The 27,691-nt window shown below is 41.6% G+C and overlaps 1 protein-coding gene across 3 annotated transcripts in view; it reads right to left on the reverse strand.

Moving 5' to 3' along the window:
- Positions 1-27,691, reverse strand: part of atad5a (ATPase family AAA domain containing 5a) — a 65,943-nt gene that overhangs the window by 15,254 nt on the left and 22,998 nt on the right. For 2 of the 3 annotated variants that reach the window (XM_072242121.1, XM_072242120.1), the window contains exons 10-21: positions 25,101-25,251; positions 22,452-22,877; positions 21,834-21,930; positions 19,362-19,447; positions 16,864-17,003; positions 14,278-14,443; positions 11,122-11,295; positions 9,741-9,884; positions 8,094-8,183; positions 5,213-5,277; positions 3,316-3,496; positions 2,240-2,442 (exon numbers count right to left, since the gene is read on the reverse strand). In XM_072242121.1, coding sequence (XP_072098222.1) covers positions 2,240-2,442; positions 3,316-3,496; positions 5,213-5,277; positions 8,094-8,183; positions 9,741-9,884; positions 11,122-11,295; positions 14,278-14,443; positions 16,864-17,003; positions 19,362-19,447; positions 21,834-21,930; positions 22,452-22,877; positions 25,101-25,251 — 1,923 coding nt within the window. The remainder of the gene's footprint in view (positions 1-2,239; positions 2,443-3,315; positions 3,497-5,212; positions 5,278-8,093; positions 8,184-9,740; positions 9,885-11,121; positions 11,296-14,277; positions 14,444-16,863; positions 17,004-19,361; positions 19,448-21,833; positions 21,931-22,451; positions 22,878-25,100; positions 25,252-27,691) is intronic. The other variant, XM_072242122.1, reaches the window with a different exon arrangement.

The following is a 27,691-nucleotide window of genomic DNA, read 5'->3' on the forward strand; positions in this document are numbered from 1 at the left end:
AGCTTCCAGTGTTGACAGCGAACATGGATTCAGTCTTATGAATTCAATTAAATGCAAATCCATAAACAGACTACAAGTGGAATATCTGGATGCTCTAATGAGGATTAAAACGTATCTTTCATCTGGATCTGAAACATGAAAGATATTCATTGTTGTACTGTACAGCATTTCAGTATGCCCTTCAATAAAAAGTATTTGATTTTTCAATTTTTATTCTGAATATTCATACAATGCATTTATAAAAATTAACATTTAAAGTGCCATGCAGTGTTCAGGCCGTGTAAAAAATTCCTGCTCAGAGCAATGGTTGGTCTGTGCAGCTGTAAAAAAAAAAGGGAACATTGATCTTGAACTTCGCTCCCTGCATTGTTATTGTCTTGCCTTGTTCTACCTCAATGCACCGTGTAATGATTTAACGCTGTATGAACAGCATGCAAGAAAAGCTTTTCACTGTACTGCAGCGCATAGGACACAGGAGCAGAATTAGGCCATTTGGTCCATCAAGTCTGCTCCACCATCCAATCATGGCTGATATATTTTCCCTCTCAGTGACAATAATAAACCATTTCCAGATCCCACTACACAGTAAGATCATGGCTGCTCTGACCATAACCTCACTCTACATCCTGACTCTCGCTTCCTTGTTCATCAAGAATCTATCTACTTTTGCTTAAAAACATTCAAATATCCCTCTTCCTCTGCCCCAAGTCTCGTAATCCTCTAAACAAAGATCTTCACTTGATCTTCTTCTTAAACTTTCTGGATGTCCCTTAAGAACAGAGATAAAGAGGAATTTCTTTAGCCAGTAGGTGGTGAATCGATGGAATTCATTGTCACAGACGGTTCTGGAAGCTAAGTCATTGGGTATATTTAAAGCACAGGTTGATAGGTTCTTCATTAGTATGGGTGTCAAAGGTTATGGGGAGAATGGAGTTGAGAGGAATAATAAATCAGCCATGAAGGAATGGTGCAGCAGATTTGATGGGCTGATTGGTATAATTCTATGCCAAGCAGCAGCTCAATAAACATCTGAACTGTTTCCAATTCATTGAGGCTCTTCCTTAAATAAAGTGACCAAAACAACAGACAGTACTTTAGAAGTGGTCTCAGGGATGTTCTATAACCAAAGTCAAACCTCCCTACTCTTTGTGTTCAATAGACTGAACACATATTCTGTTAGCTAGTTCGATTACTTGCTCATCAGCTTACACACTGCCCTGTCACACAAGGACAGATATGTTGACGTCAAGCTTTCTTGGGAGTGTGCTAAACATGAGGCTAGTTTACACAGGCTAGCATCATGCCAGCCTGTCTTTACCTGACTCACCTCCTATATGGCTTGTTTCCAAAGGGAGAGGACAAACAGTCCATCTCACAACTCATAACTGGGAGAAGCAATGAAGCAGCATGGTAACATAGTGCTTTACAGTGCGAGTGACCCAAGTTCAATTCACACCGCTGTCTGTAAGGCATTTGTAAGTTCACCCTGTGACTATGTGGGTTTCCTTCGGGTGCTGCCGTTTCTAAAGACTTTGGTTAAATGTGGCCATGCAGCGTTGATGGTGGAAGTATGGCGACGCTTTCAGGCTGTCCCAAGAACATTTTTGGACCGTGCTGGCCATTGGTGTAAACAGCACATTTCACTGTATGTTTTAATGTACGTGTGACAAATAAAGCTAATCTTTCTTACTTTTTTCCTGCCAGAAGAATCAAGTTCTCAGCTCTCCTTTGTCACCTCCCAACAGTATTTTACCCAGCAGATTGGTATTGGTTTATTACTGTCACCAGTGAAAAGCTTGTCTTGCATACTGTTTATACAGATCAAATCATTACACGGTGCATTAAGCTAGAACAATAACACACAAAATAAGGTAAATCAATAACACAGGATAAAGTGTAGAAGCTACCGAGAAAGTGCAGTGCAGGTAAAGGGTAAAGTGCAAGATTACGAGGTAGATTGTGAAGTCAAAAAGTTATTTTATCGGACAAGAAGTCTGTTCAAGTCTGATAACAGCGGGTAGAAGCTGTCCTTGAGCCAGGTGGTATGAGCTTTCCAGCTTTTCTATCTTCTGCCCAATGGGAGATAGGAGAAGAATGGATGTCTGGAGTGGGTTAGGTCTTTGATTATGCAGGCTGTTTTACTGAGGTAATGAGAAGTATACAGAATCAATGGAGGGGAGGAGGACGGTTCTTGTAAATAAGGGGAAGAGTCAGCTAATTGACAGTGGGGAACTATTACCTTGAACACGGAAAAGAGGTCATTTGAAGGTTCTGCATTGTTTCTGAAGCCAAGCAGGTTCTCCATACATCCTGTGTTGCATTTGGGGACATCCTGCATATTCACAGTGGAGCTGCCCTTTGACAATCCTTCCACAGTACCTTCAGCAGCAACAGCATTCCTGGCTGGTTCTTCCTTAGCTGGGATTGGAACTACATTCATTCCTTTGGTTAATGGGGAAATGCACATTAAAAGATGACATTTTTGTTTAAACAAAATATACAAAACATATTTATAATTCTGCAACAGATTATATTTTAGTGCACACTAAATACATTGTTAATTTCCAAATTTCAATGTAATACACGGCGACATATACATACTTTGTTAATAAATTTAATTTGACTTTGAAATTTTCTGATGCTTCATTAGTAATCCCAAATCCTTGTGGCTCAGCTGCTAAGAATGCTGCCCTTGGGAAGGCAGACCAACAACGCCAGTTAAGATGCCAGACTTGGTGCTGACTCAGAAATCCGAGGTGTTGTGCAATAAGCACAGGCTTCAGCCTGCATTGCTTTGACAGAGTTCCATTAAATTCTGAGCAAGACAAATCTATTAATTTCTTTGGTGCCAAGGCGGAAAACACCATATGTACAATCACACACAGTGCATATAGTTACGACAGCAATACAGTAACAAAAAATATTAGCACTGCAAAATATTATTCACTATATATATATATATATATACACACACTTGTAATTTATAGTATATATTATGCATTTCACTGCTGCCACAAAACAACAAATTTCACAACATATGTTGGTGATAACAATTCTAGTTCTGACACTCAGAATCAGGTTTAATATTACCAATGTGAGTTGTGAAATTTGTTAACTTTGTAGCAGCAGCACAATGTAATAAATAATAGAGAAAAAAATCACAGTAAGTATATATATGTGTATCAAATAGTTAAATAAGTAGTGCAAAAACATAAATAAAAGGAGTAGTGAGGTAGTGTTCATGGTTTCAGTGCCATTGCCATCGCCATCACAAAACAAAAGCCTGAATGAGACCGTTATACAGGGTGCACTCACCTCCAATGGGGAGAACTCTGTCCACTTTGTGGCCGCCACCACTTCTCACCCAGAACTGCAGGTAGAGGATACTCTGTCGTATATCACATTTATTTAGAGCAAGGAGTGAGACCAGATCCATCCTATCAGTCCTTAAATTTTCAGCTAGACACAAGAGCTGGAGGTAGCTGGCAACATTTTTCTGATGGTTTTGGAAAACAAAAAGTACACTAATTAAGCAAGTAAGTAAATTTATGTTAGTATATATCACCATGTACTAACATGAGAGACATTTTCTTCCAAGAATTTATAGTAAAATTAAAAAAAAACTATACATAAACAAACCTCCAAGAGGACCACAACCTTGTCATTGGGTCTGGGGGCTTGTGTGCCTCAGTGACCCACAGAGATATGTTGGCTGGAGTCACGACCTTGCACTTTGGCTCTGGGTAGGGTCACCCATGCCAAACAGGTCAAAGGGTAGAGGCCAGACTAACAGTAGCCCACCAGTCCTCCAGGGTCGTCAGCTGATGGCGTAATGGCATCAGCGCTGGACTTTGGACTGAAGGCTCTCGAGTTCGAATCCAGCCAGCTCCCTTGCACACTTTCCATCCGTGCTGGGTTGAGCGTCGAGCTAGTAACTTGGTCTGCTAAAAAAACGCTGTTATGACAGCGTCCCGATGACTCCACTCAGAGTTAAGGGCTTTCTTCCTTCTTCCTCCAGGGTCAGGGGTTCAGCTTGGGGTTAACAACTCTGACTGGTCAACAAGCTATTGTTACAGAAAAAACAATGACGAGTCCTTCTACACAGACAGAGAAAACACCAGTGACGCAACAGGCAGTAAGAAAGAAATACATAATCAAAGACTGACAAACAGTCAATGTGCAAAAGGAGACAAACGGGGCAAATAAACAAACAGATAGATGGGTAATTGAAAAATATTGAGAACATGAACTGTAGAATCCTTGAAAGTGAGTCCATAGGTTATGGAGTCAGCTCAGAGTAGTGGTTAGGGAAGCTAATCCACCCTGGTTCAGGTGCCTAATGGTTATAGGGTAATAACTGTTCCTGAACCTAGTGGTATAGTGTGGAAATGCCTCATTACTCATGTTATCATCCTTACTTTCATCCAAATATCGTTGAGAATAAGGTCAAGATCTGCACCTGTAAAAATGGTTATGTTAGAGAATTTACCCCTTCAGTCACAGAAGTAGAATACCCTGTTGTGAACGGCTTAAATTCATCCTGTGCACGTGATTTTCACAGTCATGGGAGAATACAAAAGGGAAAATGGGACTAAACTGATGCACAAAATGCTGGAGGAACTCAGTAGATCAGGCAACATCTATGGGAAGTAATTAAGAGACAACTCTTCAGGCCAAGACCCTTCCTTTATCAGGACTGAAAAGGAAGGGGGCAGAAGTCAAATTAAGAAGGTAGGGGGAGGGGAAGGTGAACAAGCTGGCAGCTGATAGGTGAGTAGGAAGGTGGGGGGAGGGGGAAGAGAGGAAGAAGTTGGGAGGTTTAAAAATTCAAAGTACAAAGATTATAGGTGGAAGAGGTAAAAGGCTGAAGAAGGAATCTGATAGGAATGGCAAGTAGTCCATGGGAGGAAGGGAAGGAATGGACTGATGAGAAGAGACAAGGTGAGAGGGTAACCAGACTTGTGAATGGAAAAAGAGAGGAGCGGGGGGAGCTCTTTACAAGGGCTGTAACAGGTACTAGTGGCCAAATGAATGATTACTAAGCAAGATGAGTCCTTACACATTTTAAGGAAACACATGAGCTCCATTTACTGTGGTTTGGAGAGACTTTAAATGGTTTGGTGAATGAATAGGCTTTATTTCCTGCAAACATTGCCATAACCCATCCCACGTCAGTTCAATAAACTTGAAGCAAAAATCAAAAGAAACTTACTGAAGATGGAACTTTAAAACGGATTTCTTCAAAGCAGCATTCAAACATTAAACTGAAGTTGGGATCTACAGAACAATTGCAAATACAAGGATTGATAAGTTTCAGATTTGCAATATTTAAGTAGCCACATAAACAGAGAAACAACCAGCGATGTAACTGTCACTGGGGCATCTCCATGTTACTGAAATAACAAGACTGGGTACATGCGGCACAAGGCCAGATAAAGATCTGGTAGGGTCACCAACTTTGGGTTTAAAATAAAGGAAAACTGTTTACTTCTGGGTAACCAGAAGATCTCAACTTGGAGTCACTGGGCTTTGAAGCCTCCATTCAGCCTCAATTAGTGAAGACTTTAATAGATAACATATTTAATATCTTTTACCTTTTGCTGCCTCTCACAAATATGGTGCTAATTACTCCTCTCTTCCTATATCATTCACATGAAATTCAAGCTTCTTAATATTCTTCCTAATAGAGGTAAGAACACAGTTTGAAATAAGTAGAGAGCCATGGTGACGTAGCAGTCAGTGCGATGCTATTACAGCTCGGTGGGGAGGGAGATCAGAGTTCATTCCTGGCATCCTCTGTAAGGAGTTTGTATATCCTCCCCGCAGAATGCATGGGGTTCCTCTGGGTGCTCTGGTTTCCTCCCACAGTCCAAAGTGGGTTAACTGATCATTGTAAATTGTCCCATGATCTGGCCAGGGTTAAATCCGGGACTGCTGGCTGGTGCAGTCGAAGGACCTATTCCGCACTGCATCTCTAAATAAATAGACTTTAAGCAAAAGGTAGTGAAAGGCAGCCCACCTTCTCACACATCATCTGCCAGTGATATTGAATCTGACTTTGACTCTTGAACGTTGATGTTCATATTCCTAATTCACACTGGCTCTTCATCAATATTTCTTTCAAATCTTAATCTAACCTGCTCCCAAGAACAATGACTCCGGCTTTACTTGTCTCTCTGCATAACTGAAGTCCCTTATTTCTAGCATTTTTCTATTTCGTCTGTGCTCTGCTCTCTGCATGACCTTGACAAGTGCGGAGTTCAGAATGAACACACATCAACTGGGACACAACCAACGGTTTATGGATTTACCACTACAGTCCCTGTTTTTATACCCTGTATTGATATACAGACAGATGCATTTCAAGTGCATTAACATGATGAAATCAGATAAAATACACACTCAGTGGCTATTTCATTAGGTACAGGCATGTATCTAATGAAGTTGCTACAAGAGTGGAACCTGGTGGGGTCTTCTGTGGCCTGCTCACTTCAAGGTTTGACAGGTTGTGCATTCAGAGGCACACCACTGTGGTAACTCCTGGTTACTTGAACTACTGTTGCCACCCTGTCAGCTTGAATCAATCTGGTCATTCTCCTCTGACCTCTCTCATTATTAACGACGACTTTGCCCACAGAATTGCCACTCACTGTTTGTTTTTATTTTTCTCATCATTCCCTGTAAACTCTAGAGACTGTCGTGTGTAAAAATCCTAGAACAGCAGTTTCTGAAATTCTCAAACCACCTTGTCAGGCACCAACAATCAGTTCACAGTCAAAGTCACTTAGATCACATTTCTTCCCATTTTGATGTTTGGTCTGAACAACAATTGAAGCTCTTGACCATGTTTGCATGCTATTAAGCACTGAGTTGCTACCAATGATTGACTGATTCGATATTTGCATTAATGAGGTGTACAGGTGTACCTAATAAAGTGGTCATTGAATGCATTTTAGTTTGAATGTGATCTATTTCCAATGTTTAGAGACCTTAAATTCATTTACCAGAGTTTAATTTCCTTGTGATTTCTCAACATGGGGCTCTTAAGTGATTTCTTAATGAGTTGCTCTGTGTTCGTTTCGCACTTAAGGAAGTCCACAGTTAATATCTTATCTTCACCACTGGCTAATAATAATTTGGCATAAGGGAACAGAATACAGAAAAGAGACAGACCCATTGGCCAGTCACAACCACATGAGCACTACAGTAGTGTTGCAATTACTACTCCAAGCCATTGGAGTTCGGAGCTCAATTCTGACACCATCTGCAAGTCCAAGCAACACACACAAAGTGCTGCAGGAAATCAGCAGGCCAGGAAGCATGTATGGAAAAGAGTACAGATGATGTTTTGGGGCCAAGATCACAGTCCTGATGAAGGGTCTTGGCCCGAAACGTCAACTGTACTCTTTTCCATAGATGCTGCCTGGCCTGCTGAGTTCCTCCGGCATCTGTGTGTGATGCTCCTGTCTAAACACCTTTGTAACATTGCCTCTGGCAGCTTCCATTTTCAATGTAAGTTTAAAAAAAACTTGCCGTACCAATTTCCTTTAAATATTTCTCCTCTCACGTTACAACTATGTCCTTTAGTAACTGGCATTCCTGGGGAAAAAGACTATCTACTCTACCTATGTCTTGCATAAGTCTAGATACTTCCTGATGCATCTACTCTGTCTGTGCCTCTGATAATTTTATATTCTTCCTGTACTAGTGACCAGAACTAAACATAATACTCCAAATGTGGCTTACCAAAGTTTTATGCCACTGCAATATGACTTCCTGACTCAATTCTAAATATGAATTTTATACTCAATTCTAAAAGACATCAGAGCAGAATTATGTCTTTGGCCAACCATTCCAGCATAGCTGATTTATTATCCCTCTCAACACCTTGTCTAATCAATAATCTATCAAGCTTTGCTTTAAATATACCCAATGAAAATTTCCTAACCAACGATAGTGAGTATACCATACATCTTCCTTACTATTTTTATTGCCACTTTCAAGGGGTATGAATTTACACCCCAAGATCCCTATCCTTAGGGTCCTGCTATTTACTGTAAATAGTGAGGAATTAAAAAAAAGCAAGAACTAACCAGTAGTTGTGAGTATAACTGGCCGTTTTGCAGTTGCCATGAAGGTCTTAACTGCATTGAGAAATCCAGCATCATCATCAAATATCACATCTACCTGTTAAGAAAGAAAACAATAACGTGAGTATACCTAAAGTGAGAGTTCAGTGATATGGACGGCAAAATGGCATAATAGATCACACCTGATGAGCTGACCTGCCTAATTCTATGATGCCATATGGTCTTAACGGTCAGCATAACGCTTCACAGCGCCAGAGACTAGGGTTCAATTCTGAAAGGAGTTTCTAAGTTCTCCCCATGACCACATGGGTTTCCTCCCAGTACTCCAGATTCATACCACATCACAGACGTACCGGTTACGTCTTCTGAGTTGTGGGCATGCTATGTTGGCACTAGAAGCATGTGGGATGCCCTCAACAGATCATCAGATTGTGTTGGTCATTGAGAACAACTCATTTCACTGCATGTTGTTTTGATGTACATGTGAGAAATAAAAATAATCTTTTAGAAAATGTAAGTTTAATGCATATGCTGATCATTGGAAATTATAAATAAATGAAGACACAGTAGCAGAATTAGCCCAATCGGCTCATCATGTCTGCTCCGCCATTCTATCAAGGCTGATTCATTATCCCTCTCAACCCCATTCTCCTGCTTCTCCCTGTAACCTTTGTCACCTTGACTAATCAAGAATCTAGCAGCCTCTGCTTTAAGTATACCCAATAACTTGGCCTGCACAACTGCCTGTGGTAATGAAATCCACAGATTCACCACTCTCTGGCTGAAGAAATTCTTCCTCATCACTGTTCTGAAGGGATGTCTTTGTATTTGGATGCTGTACCCTCTGGTCCTAGACTCTCCCACTAATGGAACCACCTCTTCCACGGCCACTCTAGCTAGACCTTTCAATACTCAATAGGTTTATTGAATAGAACTCTCAGAGCTTAGTATATTGATAACTAAGAAATAACTGACAAAAGCAGACATGGGTTTTAAGAGAGAATTGCAATAATTACAACAAATAAATTCACACATTTACAGCTCATTAAACTGTTATTAATCAAGACCAGGGTAATGTGAAGAATTAAGTTTACTTGTCTGTCGAAAGCTACTTCTACCATGCTGGTCATTGATTGGCCTGTTTGAAAGATGCAGCAGCTCTTTCCCATTGGTTGCTTTGTACGCCAGATCACTGGTGTCCAGTTTCAGGCACCTCGGGGCCTTTCCTTTGTCTCCTGGCACTCATCTTCACACTGAGGTCACAGCCAGTGCTGAGGAACCAGTGGGAAAGTTTGCTGCAGATATAGCAGGGCCTACACGCACACTGAGATAAGTATCTGATTGTTGAATGGTTAGTTTTGTAGTTGTGTAACTTGGGGAGAATTAATGAGGTAGCTGTTGAGTTTGAAGTGTTACTGAATGTTTAGTATCGTAGTTTGTGTAACTTAGGGAGGCTTACATGTTTGGTCGAATGTTTTACTGTTTGTCTGTAAATAAATGATTAATACGCTTATTCGTAATCAGTGTATTATGTCTCACTTACCAAACCTGTGAACCTGCATCTTCAGAACTAGCCATCACTGTGAAAGATAGAAAATAAATTTGCGCATTTCTTCTGCCAGGTAAGCATGGGTGAATGTATTTATACACCTACCTCTTCAAACAAAATGAGTGATGTGGCACTCTTTCTGTTACACTCTTCCATGTCTTTGCTCTCAGACCCAGGGTGAATCTTAGATACTTCTAAAACTTGAGGATTGTTCTTCTGGGCCTTACAAATATTCTGTGATTTGACTAAATAAAAGGGAAAAAAAAGCTTCAGCATCCTTCTGCTAGTTCTCACTTTGATCACCAACTAAGAGTTTGAGGTTTACCTACAATATGGGCACTTTATGGATACTGAACAGAGGAAACAATGTGCAATACACACTGAGTATCTGCTGAACCTCTTGTTTAAGATTAAGTGTTATTCATCTCATAAAATTTACTTCTCATTCCTGAACAGCAATGTCAACTTAATAACCTTGTAGATCATTTCAGTCCACAGGTGAGGGCTCATTTTCACCAAAGTTTCAAATCCATTTCCCAGGAATTAAGTTCCTCCATAAATTCAGGTAATTCCCCCACAGGGAATATTTCCATATAAAATGTCACTCCATCATCTGGTGTTAAAGTGTGGCACTTGCTACCTGTGATTTCTGAAATATCTTTCAAACCACAGTAAGACTTACATAGTGAACAGTAGGGCACTGAGAAGCATGGGAGAGTCAGGGACTTGGGAATACAGATCCATAATTCCTTGAAAGTGGCATCACAGGTGGATAGGGCCATAAAGAGAGTTTTTAGCACATTGGCCTTTATAAATCAGAGTACAGGAGTTGGGATGTTATGCTGAAGACACTGGTGACACTGAATTCAGAGTTTTTTTCTGTACATCTGGTCACCTACCAACAGGAAAGATACCAATAATTACAAGAGGAGAGAGAAAATTTACAAGGACATTGCCAGGCCTTGAGTTGTAGGGAAAGGCTGAATAGACTAGGACCTTACTCCCTGGAGTTTATGAGAATGAGGGGAGATCTTATAGAGGTGTACAGAATTATGAGTATAGATAGGGTGAACGCATAGAGGATTTAACTTCAGGTAGGGTGATACTAGAACTAAAAGTCATAGGTTTAGGGTGAAAGGTGTAATACTTAAGGGGAAATCAGAGGGGTAATTTCTACACTCAGAGGGTGGTGAGAGTGTGAAACTAGCTGCCAGTGCAAGTGGGTTCAGTTGTAACAATTAAGAGAAATTTGGGTATGCACATGGATGGGAGGGGCATAGAGGGCTATGGCCCAGCTGCAGATAGATGGGACTAGACAGGAGATCAGGTCGGCATGCACTGGATAGGCTGAAGGGCCTGTTTCAGTGCTGAGATCCTCTATGACTATAATTTTAATCATGATCACACTGGGTTAGGAATATTTCTTATTGCTTTACACTCACCCTCTTGGAAAACATATTTTAACATAACTTATCTTCTCACCACTCATCTGCTTGTCAGTTTTTTCTGATTCTTCATTTTTGTTAGACTTCACCGGGGCTTTGAAGAAATTTGCTAAGAACATAGGTGCGAGGTTCTTCTTTGAGCCCCTTTTCCTAGGAGACAAGGAAGTTTTCCTAGGTGATGTGACAGTGCTTCTGGGAGAGTTTGCTTTCTCTGTGGAAAAGGAATCAAGTCATTTTAGTGGTGTTGCAGAAAATACTTTCACACATACATGCCCACACATAATTGCTATTACCATGGGAAAGGAGGTATAGGGGCCTTAAGTCCCACACTACCGGGTCCAGGAACAGTTATATCACTACAAACATCAGGCTCCTGAACTGGTATGGATAGCTTCACTCACTTCAACTTCTGAACTGAATCTACAACCTAAAGACTCACTTTTAAGGGCCCTTTACAACCCATGTTCTCAGTATTATTTATGTATATATATATTTTTATTTGCATAATTTGTCGTCTTTTGCACAATGGTTGTCAGTCTTTATGTGTAGTTTTCCATAAATCTTATTGTATTTCCTTATTTTCCTGTAAATGCTTGCAGGAAAATGAATCTCAAGGTAATACAAGGTAACATATACATACTTTCTTTGACTTCTGACTTTGGCAATATGCTTATGATGGGAACATGAGGGAAAAGAGATTTATATTTTTAGCTTCAGAGTTATAGCACGGTAACAGGCCCTACTGCCCAATGATCCCCCACTGCCCAATTATAGTTCTGTGCAACAGTCTTAGGCACATATATATATAGCTATGCCATCCAAGACTTGTGCATATTACTATAGTAATTTTAATGTATTACACTGTATTGTTGCCACAAAAAAAATCTTCCGACATATTTAGAGTGATGATAAACCTGATATTGATGTGGGTCTCTACTCTGGACTGAGAGTGGGAAGCACCAGAGACATTCTGTAATGATAAACAAACCAATTGTTTGTAATCAAGTTACCTTGCCTGGTGTCTCAGGGCTGAGTGTGTCTAACTGGGTTAGGGTTAGTGAGTTGTGGATATGCTATGTTGGGACTGGAAGCATGGAGATACTTGTGGGCTGCCCCCAGAACATCCGCTGACTATATTGGTTGTTGATGCAAGACATGCATTTTACTGTACAGCGCAAACGCCATCTATAAATTTGTTGGCAGAATCATAGATGTTGATGAGAGGACGTACAGTAGGAGTGAGGTATACCAGCTAGTTGAGTGGAGTCACAGTAACAACCTTGCACTCAACGTCAGTAAACCAAAGAAATGATTGGGGACTACAGAAAGGGTAAGGCGAGAAAACACAACCAGTCATCATAGAGGGATCAGAAGTAGAAAGAGTGAGCAACACACACAAAACGCTGGAGAAAATTAGCAGGCCAGAGAGCATCTATGGAAAAGAGTAAACCGTTGACATTTTGGGCCGAGACTGTTCATCAGAACTGGAAAAAAAAAGAGAAGTCAGAGCAAGAAGGTGGGGGAAGGGGAGGGAGAAGTGCAAGGTGGTACAAGAGTGAGCAATTTCTATTTCAAGTTCCTGGGTGTCAACATCTTTAAGGATTTAACCTGGTCCCACCATATTGACGCAGCTATAAAGAAGGCATGACAACGACTATATTTCATGAGGAGTTTGAGGAGATTTGGTATGTCACCTAAAACACCTACAAGTTTCTACAGATGTACTGTGGAGAGCATTCAAACTGGCTGCATCATCATCTGGTGGAGGGGGTGGGGGCTACAGCACAGGATCAAAGTAAACTGTGATCCTGTGCTGTAAATCAGTTAGCTCCATCATGGGCACTAACCTCCGTAATATCCAAGATATCTTCAAGGAGTGATGCCTCAAAAAGGAAGCGTCCATCATTAAGGGCCACAACCACCTAGGATGTGCCCTCTTCTCACTGCTACCATCAGGGAGGAGGTACAGAAACCTGAAGGTGCACACTCAATGATTCAGGAACAGCTTCTTCCCCTCTGCCATCAGATTTCAGAATAGATATTGAACCCATGAACACTACCTCACTACATTTTTTATTTCTTTTCTGTGCACTTATTTAATCTAAATATTTTACACACACACACACACACACAGTAATTCAGTTTTTTTCCTATTACTATGTCTTGCATTGTCCTGTTGCTGCAATATTAACAAATCTTATGACATATGCTGGTGATATTAACCTGATTCTGATGTACACACAACAAATAAAGCTAATCTTTGATAAAGCTATTCAATTTTTTAGAGTAACACACACAAAACGTTGGAGAAACTCAGCAGGTCAGGCAGCACCTATGAAGAGGAATAAATACTTGATGCTTTGGGCCAAGATCATAAGAACATAAAAAATAGGAGCAGGAGTAGGCCATCCAGCCCATCGAGCCTGCCCCACCATCCAATAAGATCATGGCTGATCTGTCCATAAACTCAGCTCCATCTACCTGCCTTTTCCTCATAACCATTAATTCCCCTACTATGTAAAAACCTATCTAACTGTTTCTTAAATATATTTAGTGAGGAAGCCTCAACTGCTTCCCTGGGCAGAGAATTCCACAGATTCACCACTCTTTGGGAAAAACAGTTTCTCCTCATCTCCGTTCTAAATCTTCTCCCCTGAATCTTGAGGCAATGTCCCCTAGTTCTAGTCTCACCTACCAATGGAAACAACTTTCCTACTTCTATCTTATCTATCCCTTTCAAAATTTTGTATGTTTCTATAAGATCCCCTCTCATTCTTCTGAACTGCAGAGAGTATAGTCCCAGGCCACTCAATCTCTCCTCATAGGTTAAATCCTTCATCCCTGGAATCAACCTGGTGAACCTCCTCTGCACTGCCTCCAAAGCCAGTAGATCCTTCCTCAAGTATGGAGACCAGAACTGCACACAGTACTCGAGGTGCGGACTCACCAGTACCCTGTATAGTTGCAGCATGACCTCCCTCTCTCAAATTCAATCCCTCTAGTAATGAAGGCCAACATTCTGTTTGCCTTCTTAAGATCCGTCATTGGGATTCCTTTTTAAAGATACCTATTGAAACTGCTTGCACCACTCTCGGGGAACAACCCCGATCATGTCAATTTACTGCATAAAAATAAGACAAATTTCATAAAATAAGAAAGCTGTTGTTAAAGAGTACAAAGGTTTGACACTCACTTGGAGACCTGGCTGTTTGTGGTGGAAGAGACTTGCTGCCACTGAAGAAGGCAGGCTTGAGAGCGTTGTTTCCCTGTTTATCAACTTGGTGAGACTGCGTGGCTTCTTTAAGCTGAGAGAGGATCTGTCTGCCACTTCGCTGTGAGGAGGCATTTACTTCAAATACCTACAGATAGAAACACTTTTTTAAGGATTTTTGACCCGATTAAGTAGTTTGCTTTCTATTATAAGAAAACATTTTTCTGAGCACCTCCTCAGTAAATATGTAATGAAGACCAAGAAAAGGAAAAGGGTCATCAGTTGTCTCATTATTTTCTCAAAAGGCAAACAAATTAACTCTCAAGGGTAGCAGTATTATTTTTCCCTACACTACACAGAAGTGGATTAGAGAAACATGGCTTATGAGAAAAAAAATTGAGTGAGCTAGGGCTTTTCTCTTTGAAGTGAAGGAGGACAAGAGGTGACTTGTTAGAGGTGTACATGACAATAAGAGGCATCGATACAGTGGATAACAGACTTTTTTCTCCAGGGTGGAAATGGCTAATATGGGGTGAGGGGAAATAATTTTAAGGTGATTTGAGGAAAGCAAGTTTAGAGTGGTGGGAGCATGGAATGCACAGCCGGGGTGGTGGTAGAGGTCGATATATTAGGGACGTTTAAGAGAATCTTTGGTAGTCTTCTATTTTTCTTTCTAATGTGCCTATGTGGGAGGGAAGGGTTAGCTTGATATTAAGAGTAGGTTAAAAGTATGGCTCTGGGCTTGTACTCACTGGAGCTTAGAAGAAAGATGAGGGGTCTCATTGAAACTTACTGAACATTGAAAGGCTTAGATAGAGTGGATATGGAGATGTTTCCAATGGTGGAAGAGTCTATGACCAGAGAACACAGCCTCAGAATTCAAGGATGCCCTTTTAGAATACAGATGAGGAGGAATTTCTCTACACAGAGGATGGTGAATCTGTGGAATTCATTGCCACAGAAGGCTGTGGAGACCAAGTAATTGGGTATAATGTGGTTGAAACTCTTGATTTAGTGGGCTGGCTGGTGGCGCAACGACATTGGCGCCGGACCCGGAAGCAGAGGTTCCCGGGTTCGAAACTAGTCGAGTCCGCTCCTGAGTACGCTTTCCATCCGTGCCAGGTTGAGTGTTGAGATCGCAACTCGACCTCGTAAAATAAAGGGAAAATACTGTGAAAATGTCTGTGAGAGGAGTGGTGCGCCACACAGTCTCTCCCTCGCTCAGCGCCTTGTAAAACAGCCATCAAAAAGACATCATCACAGACACGCAGATGCACATGCCAAAAAAAAAACTCTTGATTTAGTAAAGGCGTCAAAGTTAATGAAGGGAAGACAGGTGAAAAGGGATAAAAGGGATAATAAATTAGCCATGAAGGAATGGTGGAGAAGATTCGACAGGCCGAATGGCCTAAATCTGCTCCTGTGTCTGTCTGTCTTAAATGTTTGGTACAACATTGTAGATCAAAGGGCTGAACTGTCCTGTACTAATCCATGTTCTATGTTTAAGTAGACTGCACACAGAGTCACACACACTTAACAAGGGCAATGCAAACAAAATGTAGGAGCAACTCAGCAGGTCAGGCTGCAACTATGGAAATTTTAATTCGAATTCCCATTCCAACATGTTGGTCTATGGCCTCCTGTACTGCCACAGTCAGGTTGCAGCAACATCTCATATTCCGTCTGGATAGCCTTCAGCCTGATGACATGAACAATGATTTCTCTCACTTCTGGTAATTTCAATTCCCCACTCTGCCCTCCCCTCTTACCCCTTTTTTTTCTCCTCATTTGTCTACCTCCCATGGCCCACTCTCCTGTCCCATCAGATTCTGCATTCAGCCCTTTACCTTTTCCACCTACCACCTCCCGGCTTCTTACTTCATCGCTCCTCCCCCACCCACCTGGCTTCACCTATCACCTTCTAGCTGTACTCTTTCCCCTCCCCACCTTCTTATTCTGGCTTCTTCCTCCTTTCTTTCCAGTCTTGATGAAGGGTCTCAGCCGGAAACATCGACTGCTTACTCTTTTCCATAGATAGAAACTTTATTGATCCCAAAGCAAATTACAGTGTCACAGTACTATTACAAATGCACAGATATACAAATATTAGAAGTAAGAAAGAATAAAAAATAAATTACCTCAAACAGTATTACAGGAAGGGTCATCAATTCCTTAGTTATAGGTTGACTCATTATAGAGCCTAATGGCCGAGGGTAAGAATGACCTCATATGACGCTCTTCGGAGCAACGCAGTTGTCTTAGTCTGTTACTAAAAGTGCTTCTGCTGCCTGGTCTGCTGAGTTCTTCCAGCATTTTGTGTGTGTTCCTCTGGATTTCCAGCATCTACAGAACCTCTCGTGTTTATTCTTTACAAGGGATACGAGTTTGTCTGATTATCTGTGAAATTTGCTGGAGGTCTTGTTTATGTGTCTAACCAGGCTTTCCACTAATATTTAACTGATATCAACGAGAGAGAACTTTGAGAAAACACCTAGCGTTATCAAGCAGGCTCTTTAACAGAACGAACAAAAGTGGAATTAAGGATGCTACCTGAAGTAGAACACAAACCTTGAAGCCCAACTCCTGAGCACAGGCATAAACTGCAGCCGTTTTCCCAACTCCAGGAGGTCCAGTAATTAGCACTGTATTGCACAAAAAATCTTCATCCCCGGAACTCTCCAAGTTAAAATCACTGTTGTCCCAAGCATCTATGGGGAGAAAGAGGCAGGTCAAACAGAGTGGATTACCAATAAAAGAATGGAAAGTGGATAAATGCAAACAAAAAAAGGTGAAGTCTATGGAAAAGGGTAAACAGTTAACATTTCGTGACGAGACACTTCACTAGGACTGGGAAAAAAGATAAAAGTTAGAGCAGGAAGGTTGGGGGGGGGTGTTGCTGAGGGGAGGGACAAGGCATTTATATCTTCAACCTTCCTGATGAATTGTCTTGGCCCAAAACATCAACTGTTTACCTTTGTCCCCGCAGATACTGTCTTGCCTGCTGAGTTCCTGCAGCAGTTTTTTTGTGTGTTGCTTAGATTTCCAGCATCCGCAGATTTTTTATCTTTGTAAAAAAAAGGTGGAGAACTGCCAGCTAGAGATTGACTGCAACTGTGATTGTAGCCATCAGTTCTTAAATTACATTTCTAAACAACACACACAAAATACTGGAGGAATTCGGCAGGCCAGGCAGCATCAATGGAAAAGAGCATAGTCGACATTTTGGGCCAAAACATTTCGGCAGGACATTTCTAAACACGTCTTTATTTTCTGTTAGCACAGATGATTTTTTCTTCATCAACCTTTCATTTCAAACAGCAGGTACTGATGAACAGTCATTGAACATGACAGATCATGAGTTTTACACCCAGGTTAGCAAAAATCTCCCCCACCAGCGTCCAAGTCAGTCTGCTAGAGCCTGCCTAATAGGGTTGAATTGCAAATTTACCTTCATGGAGAAATATTGATACAGCATAAATCTCTGCAACAGGCTGAATAGGAAATTACCCATTCAAGAATCAGAATACTCCTTCAATAGGTGACGCTTCAAGAAGGCAGAATACATCATTAACGACCCTCACTATCAAGGACAAGCTGGCTGATGGTGTGGTAGCATCCGCACTGGACTCCGAGGCAGGTGGTCCAGGCTCATGCTGGGTTGAGCATGGAACGAGCAACTCAGCTTCATAAGACAGACATATGTTATAAAGAAATGACAAGGTTGCTGCCTGATGTGCCACAAGGTGTGAAGAGGAACTCAGCTCAACTATCTAGGCAATTCCCTCTTCTCACTGACACCCTCAAGGGAAGAGGTGCAGGAGTCTGAAGACACACACTCAATACTTTAGGAACAGCTTCTTCCTCTCCACCATCAGATTTCTGAACTTCACTATTTTGCGTCACCTATTCTTAATAATATTTATAATATTAATATTATTCTTAATAATATTTTTTAATGCATTGCTCTGTGCTGCTGCCACAAAACAACAAACTTCACAACGTGAGAAGCTCCGCAGAAGCTGGAAATCCGTAAGCAGCACAGCAGGTCAGGCAGCATGTATGGAAATGAATAAACAGTCAGTGTTTCAGGCAGAGACCCTTCCAGATGGGTCATGATGTACGTCGGCGATAACAAACGTGATTTCTGGTGTTTATGGCAGGAGGCCACTTGGCCCACTGTACCCATACTGGCCAAAGTTGGACTTCAGTCTTCATGATGTGGGCACCTGTCTGTTCAATGTAGCCTTTCAGTGAGAAACAACACAAACTTTCTGGCTCATTGCACAGCTAAAGTTATGAAAGAAAAATTAAGTTGTGCATTGAAATAGTATTCTTTATGACCCAAGGTTTAAGGTTCATGAAGCACCCTTTCGTGAAATTGGTTGATGGACTGATGTTATTTTGAGCTTTATATTAGTCTACTAAAATAAGATAAAGGGTTGGCACGGTAGCATAGTGCTTAGTGGAATGCTTCACAGTGCCGGCAATTGCGATTCAATTTCTGCCGCATCTGTAATGAAATTTGTACGTTCCACTATTCTGATAGTAACAGTGATACATTTCCTTTGAGGACAGCACGGTAGTCTAAGGGTCAATGTAACGCTTTGCAGCGCCAACAATTGTGATTGAGGTTCAGTTCCCGTTGCTGTCCGCAAGGAATTTCTACATTCTTCAATCAATGGTGTGGGTTTCCTATGGGTGCTCCAGTTTCCTCCCACATTCCAAAGGTGTACAGGTTAAGGTCAGTGAGTTGTGGCCACGCTATGTTGGTGCCACAACGATGGGGACACTTGCTGGCTGTCCTCGAACATCCTCGGTCCTTGACGTAAACAGCACATTTCATTGTACAGAATGTTTCGATATACCTTGACAAACAAAGCTAATATTTAAATGCTACAGGATTAAAAGAATACGACTGTGACTGCATCATATTTTCTATTTGAAATTTGATCAGTTTCAGATGCCAAAGATGCATGCAACTCTTATAGAGAGGAATTACTTTGCTAGTGGACTAAACACTGAAATCCAACATTACCCAGAATAATTTATTAAGGAATATTACATACCCACTTTCTTATCTTTCTCAGTCTTTCTTTCCTTGTGTTTTTTTGTTTCTTCTTTATCAGCTCTTTTCTTCCATTCCATTAACCAACTATGTGAAAAACACAAGAGCACCCATTGAGTTCAATGGAACGACTTTTAACTTACCTCATTCAAACTTCACCTGCACACTCATCTGGCCACAAAATCTAACTTATGCAGCTCACCGTGAACTCTCAGTAACTATGGTTTGTCTGCAGTTAGTTCCTGCTTGTAGCTAAGTATATTTTGTGTTGAATTAGCCGATTCTTCAATTCTGCCACATTATGTATAATCATTTTTCATCATTTTAATCATTGAAAGCCAGTCTTCAGTAGTCTGGGCCGTAAGGTATGGAATACTTTTGTAATTTCCATATTTCTTCTTCATTTTAGTGTCTTCATTACCATCTCTTTTTGTGTCCTGTCCAGTCATCTGCCTACAAGTCAAATCTTGGGATAGATTCCTCAGGATAATTCAAAATACTAATGTTATTTATGTGAATGACTATTGCTATTAATGAAGAATCAATAAGTGTACTAAAAGTCATGGAACATAAATATTACAGCACAGTGCAGGTCCTCCGGTGAACAATGTGGTGACGACCTTTTAACCTACTTCAAGATCAACCAAACTCTTTCCTCCTACACGGCCCTCCATTTTTCTTTCATCCATGTACCCATTTAAGAGTCACTAATGTATCTAAAAAACCATGTTGTCATAGAGCACTACAGATAAAGACCCTTTGGACCATCAAGCTTGTGCTGAACTGTTATTCTGACTAGCCCCATCTACCTGCACTTTCTCGATATCCCTCCATACCCTTCCATCGACCTCCAAATTCTCCATGTTCCCCCATCCATTACACCTCTCTTAAATGTTGCAATCGACCCTGCATCCATCACTTCCACTAGCAGCTCGTTCCACACTCTCACCATCCTCTGAGTGAACAAGTTCTCCATCAGATTCCCCTTAAATATTTCACTTTTCACCCTTAACTTATGAATTCTAGTTCTATTCTCATCCTACCTCAGTGGAAAAAGCCTGCTTGCATTTACCCTACCTTTACCCCCCATAATTTTGTATACATCAGTCAAATCTCCCCTCATTCTTCTATGCTCCAGGGAATAAGATACTAACCTATTCAACCTTTCCCTATAACTCAGGTCCTCAAATCCTGGCAACATCCTTGTAAATTTTCTCTGTACTCTTTCAATCTTATTGTCTTGGTGTTTCTAGAATAGGGAAATTGAATGAAGTTCCTATCTTCAATCCCCAATGCTTGTGAATCTACGGACACAGGTCTAAAATTGGTCACTGAATCTATACTAACAACCAACCACTCATTAAATAAAGAATATAGAACTTTACAGAATAGTACAAGCCCTTCAGCCCACGATGTTGTACCTACCTTTTAATCTACTCCACATTCAACCTAACCCTTTCCTCCCACATAGCCTGCCATTTTTTATTATCCATGTTCATATCCAAGTTTCTAAAATGCCCCTAATGTATCTGTCTCTACCACCATACCTGGGAGGACATTCCACACACCTACTACTCTCTGTGTAAAAAAACTTACCTCTGACAACCTCTCTATACTTTCCTCTAAATCGCCTTTAAAATTTTGCTCTCTTCTGTCCAGAGAAAAAGTCTCTGGCTGTCCACTCGATCTATGCCTCTCATCATCTTATACACCTCCATTGAGTCACCTCTTATCCTCCTTCACTCCAAAGAGAAAAAAATTAGCTCACTCAACCTCTCTGGTGATGCTCTCTAGTCCAGACAGCATCCTAGTAAATCTCCTCTGCACCCTCTCGAAAGCTACCAGAGAGCTGCAATGATAAAGCTGGAGTCAGGTTGAGATATCTATCATTAACTAGCCAACTATAGCTCACTTATGAGTGAGCAGTGATCATACATGCAAGCGCTCAAAGTGCTGGCAAACTTTACAGACCTGAAGCCGCAAGGGAAGTGGTGAGCATGTGCAGTCTAAAATACTGAAAGTTTGAACAAGACAAACAAATTGCAGATAAACTTCAATCCAGAATTCAAATTCAATGCTCCTTAATTTTGATTTGCTCCAAGATTCTTATATTCACAAGTTAGATAATTTTATGATACTTTTAAGGAGGCAAAAATTGAAAGCAAACAGAAGGATTAGACTCTGAGATTTTGCTAAATTACTAATCAGCCTTTAAATTTATAAATTAATGCAATAAATCACAAGTGTGGGTCAGTGAAGAGAAAGAATTTATATTTTCAAGCTGTACAAATATCATATTGCATCATGAAATACCATAGACATAAGAAATGGGATACAATTACTTTTCCAACAACTAGCCAATCTATCCATTCCATTTACTATTTCCAAAGAGTTTGGAATTTCTAATTTAGGAAAAGTGATGCGGAGTTTCTAACTGAGGGAAAAAGCCACTCAGATTGATCTTATCACTTACCTGTGTAACTTCCTGACTGCACCGAGATTTCCAACAAGTTCACTGGAATGCTGCGGCTGGTATTTCTCAGTCCAGAGCAGATCTTCCTTGATGAAACCTGAAAAGTTAGGTTCAATTAACATTTTCTGTGATTCTCAAGAGGTATTTAACTATGACACAGTTTTGATGGGATCAGAAATAGCAGCACATCATCAGCAGGGGGAGCAAAGACGATAACAGTTCATATTCTCCACAATTAGACAGCTCTGCCTGTCTAAACTCCAAGCTGTGGAATTATTCTGTTCACATGCATCACAACTTCGTATGGCAACCGCTCTGCCACGTGACTGCAGGAAACAGAGTTGTGAACACAGCGCAGTACATTACTGGAATGCAGCGTCAGTGACACGGGTCCAATCCCGCTGCTGTCTGCAAGGGCTGAGGAAGGAATCTGACAGGAGAGGACAGTGCAGCATGGAAGAAAGAGAAGGAGGAGGGGCACCAGAGGGAGATTCTATAACTTTAATGAAACCAGCAGAGGATGAGTGCAGCCTTGAAGGAATGAATAGCATTCTCATGTTCATATCAAACATGCAGGGTTGACTAAAGATGACTACTCAGAAATGAAAATGACATTACCATCAGAAGTGTCAGGTTGCTCCCTCTTTGGTTGGTCAGTCAATTTAGAAACAGGCAATGGGGCAGACACGGTCTGAGCTTCCGCTACTTTGCTCTCACATTCAGACTTCTGCTGCTTTCTCCTAACGGATCGACTCAGCCGACTCCTGGTCGAAGCTGTGCAGTTCTGGTTATCGGTGCCTCTTCCGTTCCTTGTAGAGCTCTCAGACCCTGTGGACAGCTCCTGAGTGCAATATTCCTCATCCCTGATGATAATCAAATCCTGTTCACTTTCAAGTGCTTTCTTCCTCTTCTGTTTCTGATCTTGCCTTTCAACCCGTCTCTTCCTTTTCCCCAGCAGAGGTTCTGGGTTGGCACACACAGGTAATGCTTGTTGGGGCTCTGCATCAAGCTCTATAACAGAATTCTCCATTTTATTTGAAGATCCTAAGAATCAAAAATAAACACAAAATTTTGTAAGATTATGTGGGGCATAGAGTGGACAGCCAGCACTTTTTACCCCAGAGCAGAAATGACCAATTCCAGAGGGCATCTGTTTAAGGCGAGTAGAGCAAAGTTTAGGGGAAGATTTCAGTGGTAGGCTTTTTTTTAAAAAAAACAGTGGTGGGTGTATGGCACCACTCCACTGGGGGGAGGTAGAGCCTGATACAATAGGGATATTTAAAAGGACTTAAATGACTGGAAATACTAAGACTGGACAGGAAGGGGAACAAGCCAGAATAGGGTGGTTTCATCTATCACTTGCCAGCTTGAACTCCTTCCCCACTCTACATCTTCTTATTCTGGCTTTTGCCCCCTTCATTCTAGTCCTGATGAAGAGTCTCTTCCTGAACCATCAACTTTAGTCCCCTCTGTAGATGCTGCCTGACCTGCTGAGTTCCTCTAGCATTTTGCATGTGTTCCTCCAAATTTCCAGTATCTGCAGAATCTCGTGTCTGTAACTTCCCAATAGGGTTAAGAGCTCTCTAGGGTTGCGTTGCCGGGGGGGGGGGGGGGGGGGGGGGAGGGAGGGAAAGATGTGCAGTTGCTGAGAATTATGTTCTGGATGCGGAGGCCAGTGCGGTGGTAGGTGAGGACAAGAGGAACCCAATCCCTGGTAGGGTGACGGGAGGATAAGGTGAGAGCAGACGTGCATGAAATGGAAGAGATGCTGTTGAGGGCAGTGCTGATGGTGAAGGAAGGGAAGATCCTTTCTTTGAAGAAAGGGAAAATCTCCTTCGTTCTGCAATGAAAAGCCTCATCCTGAGAGCAGATGTGGGAGAGACGGGGGAGTTGTGAGAAGGGGATGGAGGGAGATATAATCCAGGTAGCTGTGAGAGTCTATGGGTTTGTAATAGGCATCAGTTGATAAGCTATCTCCAGAGACAGAAGGATTGAGAAAGGGAAAGGAGGTGTCTGAAATGGACTATATAGAAGCAGAGGAGCATGGTTAATCTTAGAGTGTTAACAGGGCCACAGAAATACAGAGGAAGAGAGATGACAGATAATCAAGATTTCATATACATAAACCACAGCTTTAGTCAATCCATCCTGGTCATCCACAGAAGGGGCAGCAATCTCTTTGATGCTGTTACATCTAATTGATGAAGGCAACTTACAGTGGATTGGGAAGGGTAACTAACTAAGATTACTTGATAATTAGTTGAATTATGGTTCCTTAAGATTGTTATAGCCAGGAGTGGTAGTGGAGGCAAGTTCCCTCTAACTATTAAATGCTCCCAATGGCATGTGTCTCAAATAGCCTCTGACAACCAAGTTCAGCTCCTGGCCTTCACACTTGGCTTAGCTACTTAGCCTGGCAGAGCCTTTTCTACTGACAGAACGGGCAATGACGGATTACTGGTGACTTAAAACCAGTCACTTTAGGCAGACGAGCTAAAATGTGGTTGGCAGCTCACCTAGGAGGAAGAAATCTCTGATTTCAAACCTCTGCCGCCTTGCAACTATAACCACTCATGGGGAAGCCTTCAGGCGTAAACCCCGAGGAAAGATCTGGAGATAGAGTACCTAAAGTAGTCCTACATTGAGTCCAACTCTGACTAGCAACTCCTGCGAGGCCACTCGTGCCAAACTGTATCAATTTTGGTCATTCCTTTGGATTCATCAGCTGTGTGGAGAGGGGGAGCCAGCCACATGGACAACAGCTTGCTCTCCATATCGTACTGCACTGGTTTGCGTATCATGTAGAAAGCTAGGGTGCAACACCTATGGTCAACATCAACCAATGGAGGACCTCAGAATTGAATTAGCTGCACTGATATCTTCACAAACCCATATAAAATTCAATCTTATGTTGAGGTTGGTTAAGAAAACCATCATTGTTATTCTGAAATATCAAGCAGGATAACAACACTTTGATACATCAGTATAAATTTATCACTTAATTTTTTATACAGTTCATTTAGGTTTAGAACATCTGTAACAGACCTTTCCAGCCCAATGAGCTCCCGCCACCCAAATATACCCATGTGACCAATTAACCTACTAACCCACATCTTTGGAATGTGGGAGGAAACCAGAGCAACTGGAGGAAACTCAATACGGTCACGGGGAGAACATACCAACTTCTTACAGACAACGGTGGAATTAAACCCGGCTCCTGGTTAAGCTGAACTTAAAACAATGCTCAAATACTACCCATGCACTGACCTGTTCTGAGCATGTCTGCAAAATGATCATTTCGTTTCTGGAGTAATGGCTTGAACAGTTTTCGTACAGGGAATTCTGGATTGGACAACCTTATTTCTTCGAGTAAGCACTTCTGGATATCCTGTGAGAATTCTGTCCTCCAGTCAGATAACTGCAGCAAAAAATTAGAGACTTTAAGTTCATCAAGTCTCATGCATGACAAAATCACATGGTCAAAGTAGTCTGTTTTCCACAAATTAAAAACAAAGATTTTTTTAAAAGAGATCTTTATCCTTAATTAAAGATTAGCTTTATTTGTCACATGTGCGTCAATACATATAACTACTGATACCTGCTCAAATTAAGGTTTTACTAAAAATTCCAAATAATCACAAGGTTTACAGCCTAAATCAGCTGTGGAAATTGTACATGTGAAATGTTTGTTCTACGCCATTGAATTAGGTGGGGGCGGATCCCAACAAGATCTTGTCTTGAACAACTGGCATCTGGCCACTGAAACAGCTGCGAGTCTGGCACTTCTATAAATGCAGAGTCAAAAATGTATCTGCCCTGGACCCTGTGACAGGGTCAGAAGTTGGTCTGACAGAGCACAGGGAAGAAAATATAAACTGCTTTAAAATTGTTTAATTTTGTTGGTTTTTAAGTGATAAATGTCTTAAGAGGATAGGTTAAGTGGGCTAAGACTTTTCCCTTTGGAGAGAAGGAAGATGAGAGGGGACTTGATAGATGATGATAACAAGAATAGACAAGAGTTGATAGCTAGAGATTTTTTTTGCTTGGGGATAATATTTTTCACTAATATGTGGGGCATAATTTTAAGGTGATTGGAAGAAAATATAAGGGACATGTCAGAGGCAAGCCTTTTAACACAGAGAGCCATCAGATTTCAGATATGGTCCATGAATTCGTGAACACTACCTCATTATTTTGCTCTTTTTTTGCACTACTTATTTTTAAAATACATTTCCTCTTGTAACTTATAGTAATTTTTCTTTATGTATTGCACTGAACTGCTGCTGCAAAACAACAAATTTCATGACACAGGTCAGTGATAACAATTCTGATTCTGATCCTGTATATCATGAATGTGAGCTGTTAGCAGCAGATTTTTTATGTTTGTTCATTCAGTTCTTAGTTTTTGGCCAATGCCGGCAGGACCAGCTTTTCATTCCCATCCTACAGCGGAGTGTCCTTGGAATCTTGCAGTGTGGGATTTGTTGCAGTCTTGGAAGTGCAGTGGGTGATCTGATGCAACAAGCTCCATAAAATGGCAACAACGTAAATGAACAGATTGTCTAGTTTATGACAAACAAGAGAAAATCTGCAGATGCTGGAAATCCAAGCATCACACACAACATGCTGGAGGAACTGAGCAGGCCATGTAACATCTATGGAAAAGTGTACAGTCGACATTTTGGGCTGAGACTGCTCATCAGGACTGGAGGGAAAAAAAAGACAAGGAGTCAGAGTTAGAAGGTGGAGAGAACGGAGAGAGAAACACAAAGTGATAGGTGACACCAGGAAAGGTGGCGGGGGGGGGAGGAGAAGTAGAGCCAGGAAGTTGATTGGTGAAAGAAATACAGGGCTGGAGGAGGAGGAATCTGATAGGAGAGGACAGAAGGCAATGGAAGAAAGAAAAGGGGGAGGAGCTACAGAGGGAGGTAATAGGCAGGTAAGGAGATAAGGTGAGGGGGGAAAATGGTGAAGGGAGAGGGTTGCATTACTGCAGGTTCAAGAAATCGATGTTCATGCCATTAGGTTGGAGACAACCCAGTTGAAATATAAGATGTCACTCCTCCAACATGAGTGCAACAGTGGAGGAGGCCATGGACTGACATGTCAGAATGAGAGTAGGAAGTGGAATTAAAATATGTTGCCACTGGGAGGTCCTGCTTTCTCTGGCAGAAGGAGCGTAGATGCTCGACGAAGCAGTCTCCAATCTACGTTGGGTCTCACCAATATACAGGAGGCCACACCTGGAGCACTGGATACAGTAGCTGACCCCAACAGACTCATAGATGAAATGTCACCTCACCTGGAAGGACTGTTTAGGGCTCTGAATAGTAGTGAAGGAGGTGGTGTTGGGGTGGGTGTAGCACCTGTTCTGCTTGCAAGGATAAGTGTCAGGAGGGAGATCAGTGGTGAGGGACGAATGGATAACAGAGTCGCGTAGGGAGCAATCCCTGCAGAAAGCAGAAAGTGGGGTGAGGGAAAGATGCTTGGTGGTGAAATCCTGTTGGAAGTGGCAGAAGTTATGGAAAATTATGTGCTGGACACGGAGGCTTGTGGGGTAGTAGGTGAGGATAAGGTGACAGCAAACGTGCACGAAATGGAAGAGATGCAGTTGAGGGCAGCATTGATGGTGGAGGAAGGGAAGGCCCTTCCTTTAAAGAAGACAGACAGCTCCTTAGTTCTGGAATGAAAAGCCCCATCCTGAAGGTAGATGTGGAGATGAAGGAATTGGGAGATGGGGATGGCATTTTTACATGTAACAGGGTGGGAAGAGGTATAGTTCAGGTAGTTGTGGGAGTCTGTGGGTTTATAACATTAGTAGATAAGCTGTCTCCACAGATAGAGACAGAGAGATCAAG

This window comes from Mobula birostris, chromosome 24 (genome assembly GCF_030028105.1).
Source record: "Mobula birostris isolate sMobBir1 chromosome 24, sMobBir1.hap1, whole genome shotgun sequence".
NCBI lineage: Eukaryota > Metazoa > Chordata > Chondrichthyes > Myliobatiformes > Myliobatidae > Mobula > Mobula birostris.